Genomic DNA, 9502 nt, shown 5'->3' on the forward strand with positions numbered 1-9502 from the left:
ATTTAAAGAAAAAAAATATTTCTAAGTTCAATTTGTTTTTTACAAAATCTTTATTTTTTAATATTTTGTAATTTTAAAGATCTTTTATGTTTTTAGAGAACTTTTTATATTCAATGAGTACCAAATAAAGTTAAATGTGTTTGGAACTATATTGAAAACGCCTTTAGCCCAGTGGTTAAATACATTATCATTTCATCCAAGCAACCCGAGTTCGAATCCAGAGTTCTACTTATTTTTATTTTCAGATCATGTGAAACAAAAACGACGTCGTTTCAGTTAACGGAACAATAAACGACGTCAATTTTTTTCTGTTAAGTTTGCTAACGGCGTGCTAAATTGACAAGTCAATAAAGACATTGTTAATAAATTTTAAAGTCAATGAAAAGTTTGGTATTTTTTTGGCATGTCCAAAAGTTCAGATTTATTTTGGCAATTCGTTCAAAGTTCGTGATTTTTTTGGCCGAATTCCCTTTTATAAAACCAAATTTCTAACACAAAAAGTTGGGTGCGCTCTTTAAAACAAAAAAAAAAAAAGTGGGTGCGGACGTTGCACCCCATTGATACGTTAGATCCACCCCTTCTCAGAGATATATGCATTTCCAATGTATAAGTTTCACCGCCTAAGTTGTTTTCCAAAAAAAAAAAAGTTTCACCGCCTAAGAGCATGTTTATTGATGTGCCTTAAGAAGGGTTCTTAAAAGTAATTGCAATTAAAATAAAAGAAAAAAAGGAAAAAAGAGAAGGAACATACCTTAGTTAAGCGCAGGAAGGAACGTCCCTTACTCTTTTACTGCACGTGTCGCTGCTTCTTGTGTTTCATCGGTTGTTTTTTCTCTTTCTCTCTTTCTTTTTTCTCTGTGGCCCACTTAAGAGACAATAAAGGGTTTTTGGCGTTAAACATGCTCTAAGTACATATTATATTATATAAATGTATTAATACTAAAATAAAAAATATATATGGCTCTCTCTCCTCTATTACTTCTAACTTTTTGAGCACAAATGTATTGTTATCTTCGCCTCTCTACTGCCAACACATACGTCTCACAGTGAAAAAAAATCATTTTCTTGTTCATTTGATAGTAGATAAAACTTCATACGAAGGTTCTTTGGCACTTACAGTTGTTTTAGTGACATGTACATGTTAGCCGGCGGCTATCTCAAATTATTTATAGACTCTGTTAAAAAAATATTAATACATATTAAACGATGTATTTGAGTAGTTTTAAAAATTTATAGTACTATGTATAAAAATTTATAAGTTTTATATTATACCTTATATAGTTATTTTCAAAAAAACTCAAATTTTCTTTTATTTTTTAACTTTGATCATATTCGACCGCTCCAATTACACGTGCTGTTAAACGGCCCTGGCTGGCGACATCATCGAGGCTGTTGATGATGTTGGGACAACAACCACAATCCTCTTTGACTAATTGTGTACCACATCAAAAAGGCTATTCTCTGATGATCCTACTTAATTTATGAGTTTGGCTAGAAAGCTCAAATATCTCACACTAACAAAGCCATACAGTCAATTTGCAGTGAACCTAGTGTGTCAGAAGATGCACATACCCACCATCTATGACATTTATTGCTCAATCGTATCTTAAGAATTATTAAAGACACTTTGCAGATGAGACTCTCACTCACCTCCAACTCAGACTCCCTGGTTTGTGCATACAGCGATAGACTGGGATGGATGCAGAGACACAACGGTCCAATGGAGGATTCTGCACATTCCTTGGATCTAACTTGATTTCTTCGTCAATTAAATGTTAAGACTCAGTCGCAATTTCTTCAACAAAGGCTGATTATAGAACTTTATCAAAAACTACAGTTGAACTTGCGTGGATCTCCTTAATGTCAAAAAGTATTGGTGATGTTCAAGACCAGCCTTCAGAGATCTACTGTGACAATCTTTGTATTGTTCACTTGACATTTAATTTGTTCTTCACAAGAAATCCAAGTACTTCGCCACTCATCATTATTTTTTCCGGAAAAAAATTGCAGATGGTTCTTTGATAGTCAAACACATTCTAACCTCTCTGTAAATAGCTGATATATTCACCAAATCCCTTTCTAAACAAAGCTTCTTCGCGCTGAGGTACAAATTCGGTGTGGATCTTCCACCCACCTCAAACAAGCAGAGACCCATCACCAAACAAGCTACAAAAAAGAGGTTGCTACAACTTCAGTTAGAGAAGAGGCAAAGAGACATTTTCATAGAACATAGGACAGTGAACACACCTCATCCTCTCAATTTCTCTAACTAGTATGTGTCACAATATCAGAACTAATGAATTATCACAACACAGCTAGACGTCATTCTAAATTGTTTTACTCTCTTTGTATAGTTTTCATTGTAATCACATACAACTTAAGCAAATGAAATAATATCTTTCAAAATTCATAAAACTCTCATTGTTCATTTGTTCACGTCGTTGTTGATGGCTACAGCTGCTCAAGATGAATTGGTGGCATCGATTAGGGGACACTTTGTTTCCCGATTACTCTAGTGTTTCTCCTGAAATCGGAAGAGGTTCACTTTTCGTTTAATCTCAGTTTATTTTATTCGTTCAAATTGTAATTGGTTAAGTCAAGCACGATTTGGATCACTTAATATAATATATAGCCTAAAAAGTATTAGTACTTAAGTATTGAAAGATTATATTAGGAACAAAGCATTCTACGTCAAATATTTAAGGAAACCTTAAATAATACATTCACGTTTATGGTCAATTCACTTATCATAAATTAGTTTTAAATTAGATAGACACGATAAACTCAAATTTAACATGGTATCAGAGCACAAATTTTAAACAACATAAACCTTTAATTAATATAATTGCCGTATTCAATCCTTTTGATCAGATATAACTGTATATTTGACTCTTTCGATTGGATATAACTGTTATATTAAACTCAATCGACTGAATATAAAATATTTTAAAGTTTTGAAATTTATGGTATAAAAACTATCATTTCTAAAAAGGAATATGGATAAAATAGCTTATATCAGAAATTTAAGAGAATCTTAAATAATATATAAAAAGTTAGAATAATATATTTATCATCAATTGATTTTTAAGTTGTAAATCTACGAGAAATCCAAATTTAACCGATGACATGCTTCCTCCAATGATCCGACAGAATATCTTCATATATAAAGACAAAAGCATGCTATTAACAGAATCACGCATTCGCACGTACTTCGTAGACATCATCAAACCCACGGGAAGGGTAAGTGTTCAGTTTTCGACGGCTCAGTGTGTGTTTAATACACTCCAATGATCAGAAGATCATACGTGTCGATACTTATGGGTACTTGGCTAGTCGATACGGTTGATTGCTACAAACAATCAAACACAAATCATCGACCAGATCCCATGTAAGTTTTTTTTTTTTTTTTTTTGCTAAAAGATCCCATGTAAGTTACACATAAGATATAAATATTACCCACTCTGACTATAGAATCTTTTTTTTTTTGGAAAAAAAGTCTTGACGTACATATGACACCAAAATTGTGCAGATCATGTAACTGGACGTAGTACAACCATGATGTTCGTACTTGGCAAAATATCTAGCAACCCAAAAGGATGTGTACTATTAGACCGCCCAACACTTCCACCTGGCAAAGAAGATTTTATGCTATTTATTGATGGTTATATTCTCAAAGAAAACTTTCAGTGAACGTTGCTTTATTTATTTTATGTATGTCATATACTTCTTTTTTTGATCAAAAAAAGGTATGTCATATACTTTTTTTTTTGAAACTGATGTATGTCATATACTTTCGCGTCTCAAAATAAATACTGGTTCCATATTTTTGATATGAAATCGTATTTATACTGAAAACTAATATATGTATATATAGACCATAATTAAAAACAATTGATTTTTGAGCATTCTCTTTTTTTTAATTGAATGTTAAATTTAATTCAAAAAGAAAAAAACTGTTTACAACATGTGTGTCCTTTCTTATGAGTTTTTACAAAAAAAATTAAGTAAACTTTTCTAGAAAATCTCCATCATCTTGTAGAGAACCAAAACTGCAACCCTCCTTGTAACTTCTTATCTTTCTTTCTTTCTTTTTTTAGCAAAAAAAAACTTCTTATCTTTCTTCCTCTATCATTTTTGAGCATTTCAATAGAAGTATCGAAGAACAATTCCACCGTAATTTTTTAGTGAAATTATAGTATTATAATTGTCTTTTTTAATTAAAACTGAGAGAGGTCGCCATCTCAATTAAAAAACATTTGAGAACATCTGGATCAGAACTGTGCTTCATGTGTATTCAAAAATGCATCTGCCTTAGACCCCAAAATATATATAAAATTTTATGGGCTCCAAATTTTCTAAAGTGTAACATCTAATAGTGGTTTGTGTTAAGATTTCTCAACACTTGCAGTTGGTGACCTGGTTCGAATCCTTCTATGTATATACTTTTGGAATATAAGAAAGAGAGAGAGATCATGAACCAATAAAGAAATCGCAATGGTAAATAAAAAAAAATGAATCAAGTCAAGTTTTATGAGTTAAATAATATTTTTTTCTGGACAAGTTTACAAAAACACTATAAATCAAAAGTCTTAGTTTGATTTAGATATATTTCTCATTATTTTTATCGATGTTCAAAGAATTTTCGATACATCACATTGCCTCGTTTTTTTTTTCATGGCACCATCCATCTTCTTTATACATTGATGTTTCTTACCTTCTCTTTTGTTGATATAGTATATTATGGTTTTCTTTACATGATTTTGTATCCTATCAAAACTATATAAATTACATATTTACTTGTTATATTTTAGGACCCATATATATTTTAAAATAGTCTTAAGCCTCTTGAGTCTTGATACCCTTGCACGGTACTGATATGGGTATCAGCGTATCCATTGTCATCATCTAAATGATTTCTTTCCACGTATCTTTTTTTTTCCATCATAATTTATATCATAAGCTTGACAGTATCAATACAAACAGAGGATCAAACCTTCAAAAGAGAAAGAGTTCTTAAGCTACCAACATAAGAAATAACTAGAAAGAGCACAAAGAAAGGCGCATCAGAGAGAGTGTCTTTCACGATTGAACAAGTCTTCTAGCCAAGCAGAGTGCCCACTGGCCACGTATGACTGCACCAAGCCGGCCAGTTCTATGGACACTGTCTGCACCAGAGGGAGTGTCTTTCCACGTATCTTTATCAAAATGATTTAATTTTTAGTTTAAACTAGAACGGTAGAACCTAATTACTTATAAAATATTAATATTTAGTTTTTATAATATTTTTGTAGAATATGCTCGATGAAGTTACTATTCAATAATTTTTTTTTAAATAAGAATATCAAAGAGAAAGAATTGAAGTTTTCAAAGGAGAATTTTCAAGAGACTCATGATAGAGTGATGTAATTTATTTTATTAAATCTAATTATATAAGTAATTATATTAAAATATATTTATATTTTCACTTAAAGCTCTTTAAGATTATTTTTAATTAATGTTCGTGATCGTAGAGAGCATAAACTAATCCTAAGATGGGGGCTTGGCTCTTAAAAAAAGCATATTTAATCTTTTCCATCGTGTGTCATTTATTCCCCTATCATATGCTTTCATATATGATTTTTTCGATGTCAAAACAAAAAAAAATGATTAAAATGATTTTTTTTCCTAATGATATTGATATAATATTGATCAAGAATAACTTAGAAACTATTATAGAACACGTAACAGATTATTATATAATGATCCATCTTCAAAGTTACATATGTATGGTCCATCTTCAAAGAAACACAGTCCGAGGATAAAACCTAGATTAATTACGCCATCCTAGCAAAAAAAAAAAATTACGTGAGATCTATTATTAGTAGACTAGTACTCTAGTAGTGATGGTATTTAATGATGGCTAAATTTGACTGTGAATAACAAGAAATGATGCCCATTCCGATGAAAACATAAGGTGAAAAACTAACGATGCATTTGATTTCTAAAATCCTCTCTCTACGTATCTATTTTTACAGATCCTTATTATAGAAAAAATAGAGATGTGATTTTTTCCCTATTATTTTCTTCAATAATATAGGAATACTATATTTTCTTGTATAAATCTAAGAACACTATATTTTGTTTAATGACTGAAGATCACATTAAAGTAAAAAGAAATTATAATAGATTTTTTTTAAATAGAGTTTTAGAGATAGGTTGGAGATGTTCTGAATCAAATAAATGGATTGATATGCATATTCTTATAAATAGTTATAAAAGATGGGGAAACTTTCCAAAGATCAAACTCTCTCACGTTCTGGGCTTTGTTTTGATATATCCTCAAATATCCATATTCAGTCGATTGCATTAATTCTCGAATGACTGAAAGTAATTCAAATTTAAAATATCCTTTTAAGATACTTTTCTTCTTCAAAAGGTAACATATTTTTTTCTAATTTAAACATCGAAAAATAAATGAAAAAGCAGCTTTTGTTATTTCTAAAAACATTAGATTATCTTGTGATTTTAGAGGGTTGTTTGGTTGGTATTGTAGTTTTAGTTTTTATACTTTATAAAATAGACTGAATTTTTTTTGTTTTGTTTTTAATCTGTTTTACTATATATTAATTTACAAAGCACATAATAAAATCTGAAGAAAATTTGATTAAAAACATATATTTATTTTTCTAACTTTTTTTATTGTGGTTTTATTTTTGAAAGTAAAATATGATTTCTTTATAAAAAAATGCTTTAGAGAAAAAAAACTGTCCAAATCATCTACAATCATTGCCAATTAACCTCTAAATATCATTCATCTGTCAAGAGTCTAATCTAAACTAAAACAAATATATTTAACACTCAAAATTTCCATTATTCATGATGACTAACTATAAATGATATACTTATACTATATGATTTCATTCTTACCATTTTGATTAATGTTAATAATTTTGATTGATTTGAGTTTATTTTTATTAATTTTAAATTCATAACATATTAGTATATTACCATTATTCTAGCTAGAATTTAATCCTTCATAATAAACCAATGAAATGAATTCCATTTTGTTTGATAACAAAATCTTTTTTATGCAAAAAAATAGTAGCTTTATGGTCAAACTTTAAATGTTTCTACACCAAACCAGAGATTCAAATTTCAGACAATATGTAATTTTTATTAGAGATTATATGATGAAGAACTGGTTATTTTCCCAGTTAAAAATATATATTTTTTCTCATCAAAATAAATCACCTAAAATTACATTAAACAGACTGAACAAAATAACATAAAAGAAAAAACAAAACAGTATTTTAAAATAAAAATTCTTCCCCTACACGCAAGCAAACTATAAATTAAAGCCAAACAACCACCTTGTTAAGCTAATTCATTCTCATACTTCCTTCCTATCTTCAACAATCTTGAAAACCATGGTTATTATGTTACAGCCAGAGCCAGTCACTCTTAATAATAGCCAAGTCTATGTAAACCCAAAATGCAAACCGAGTCCGGTTCTAATCCCGGTTGTAAATCTAACCGACCAAAACGCCAAAACCCAAATCGTGAAAGCATGCGAGGAGTTAGGGTTCTTCAGAGTCATCAACCATGGGGTCCAACCCGAGCTATTGACCCAGTTGGAAGAAGAGGCCGTCAAGTTCTTTGCTTTGCCACAGTCTCATAAAGACAAGGCCGGTCCAGCCGACCCGTTTGGGTACGGTAGTAAACGGATCGGACCCAATGATGATGTAGGCTGGATTGAGTATATTCTCCTCAATGCTAATAGTGATACCAAAACCACAGCCGTTTTTCGGCAAACCACTCCAACTTTCAGGTAAAGACAAACAAAGCTCTCCTGTTTCTTGTCTTCTCTCCCATATTCTTTAATATTTAAAAGGTAAACAGAGAGACCGTGGAAGTGTACATGGAGGAGATGAAGGACATGTCGAGCAAAGTTCTTGAGATGGTAGCTGAAGAGCTAAAGATAGAGCCAAAAGAGAAGCTAAGCAGACTGGTGAGGGTGAAGGAGAGTGATTCTTGTCTGAGGATGAACCATTACCCGGAGAAGGAAGAGACTCCAGACAAGAAAGAGGTTGGGTTCGGTGAGCACACGGATCCACAGTTAGTGTCAGTTCTCAGGTCAAACGACACGGAGGGCTTGCAAATCTGTTTGAAAGATGGGACTTGGGTCGATGTTCCACCTGATCACTCCTCTTTCTTCGTTTTTGTCGGAGATACTCTTCAGGTAGCTTTTCTGTTTCTACTTCTTCTTTTTTTTTTTAAATGCTAAACATTATCTTTGAGCAAAAAAAAATGCTAAACATTATCTCTTTAAATCTATTTTAGTTTCAATCATTATAATTGGGGAACTTTACAAATGGAATTTTTTTTTTGACAAAATCAATAAGATATGTCCGAATTATACAAAACTTTTAATATGTATACTGAATTTCACTATATACATACATACGTACATATATATAGTATGAATATAAATAACTGTGCTTAAAATATATTCAGAAAAATATAATCTAAATGATATGGGTAATACTTCAAATTTTAGAAAATCCAGTTCAGGTTTGTTATGATTTATTTCTTTTTATGATCGGCTCATTTGTTCTAAGTTTCTCTTGTAGACTTTTGCATTTATAAATATATTTTCCTATGTAATAAAGAGCTCTATAATAAATGAAAAATCGTGCAGACTAGTAGACCACACCCTTACGTGACAAATACCATGACATGAATCATGCTGAACCATGGCATGAATCATGATTGACATGCAACTTTTGAAACTGATACTGTATTATTGGTTCACAAAGAAGTCACACATTTCTAATTATTCTTTTGGGTGCGTACATAGGTGATGACTAATGGAAGATTCAAAAGTGTAAAACACAGAGTGCTGACAAATACAAAAAGATCAAGATTATCGATGATCTACTTCGCAGGTCCTCCGTTGACGGAGAAGATTGCACCGTTGTCATGCCTTGTCCCAAAGCAGGAGGACTGGCTCTATAAAGAATTTACTTGGTCTCAGTACAAGTCAGCTGCTTACAAGACTAAGCTTGGCGACTATAGGCTTGGTCCCTTTGAGAAACAACTTCCATTTTCTATATCTAGTGTTTGAGGTTTTTTCTTCTTTTTAGCATATAAGTCTGGACAAGAAAAATAATAGAAAATACAAAGTTTTCAAAAAAAAATTATGTTGTTATGTATTGTAGTTATTTTTAGTATTTCTTATCTTGTTTTGGCTTGCTCTATATACAATGTTCATCTCCTCTTACTATATCAATATTTTGTTTGGCTTGCTCTATACAATCCAACGTTAAGAAGAAAAACAATTACGCTGGTTTTTTATCTGAACTATATAAACCAAAACAATTTTGGGTTTCTGTTAAAACTCTCAGTTTGGAAATCTTTTCGAAATATAGATTATCGATTATTAGTTTAATTTATTTTGTTGATTCACACAGAAATTATTAAACCCATTAATCAAAACTAACCAAAATTAACCCAAATAAAACTA

At 31.0% G+C, this 9502-nt stretch overlaps 1 protein-coding gene across 1 annotated transcript; it reads left to right on the forward strand.

Annotated features, from left to right (window-relative positions):
• Positions 1-7310: 7310 nt before the first annotated feature.
• LOC130509590 (gibberellin 2-beta-dioxygenase 3-like) lies at positions 7311-9131 on the forward strand. The gene is made up of 3 exons (XM_057005738.1): positions 7311-7807; positions 7879-8218; positions 8837-9131. Exons 1-3 carry the CDS (start codon positions 7407-7409, stop codon positions 9101-9103), a joined length of 1008 nt encoding a protein of 335 aa, XP_056861718.1. The 5' UTR covers positions 7311-7406; the 3' UTR covers positions 9104-9131.
• Positions 9132-9502: the final 371 nt, after the last annotated feature.

Source organism: Raphanus sativus, chromosome 3 (assembly GCF_000801105.2).
Source record: "Raphanus sativus cultivar WK10039 chromosome 3, ASM80110v3, whole genome shotgun sequence".
Lineage (NCBI taxonomy): Eukaryota > Viridiplantae > Streptophyta > Magnoliopsida > Brassicales > Brassicaceae > Raphanus > Raphanus sativus.

Excerpts from the sequence above, each read along its gene's own strand:
- LOC130509590 (XM_057005738.1), top strand. The coding sequence starts at position 7,407 with ATGGTTATTATGTTACAGCCAGAGCCAGTCACTCTTAATAATAGCCAA. Across the intron at positions 7,808-7,878 it reads CAAACCACTCCAACTTTCAG|AGAGACCGTGGAAGTGTACA; the intron begins GTAAAGACAAAC and ends AAAGGTAAACAG. Across the intron at positions 8,219-8,836 it reads TTGTCGGAGATACTCTTCAG|GTGATGACTAATGGAAGATT; the intron begins GTAGCTTTTCTG and ends GTGCGTACATAG.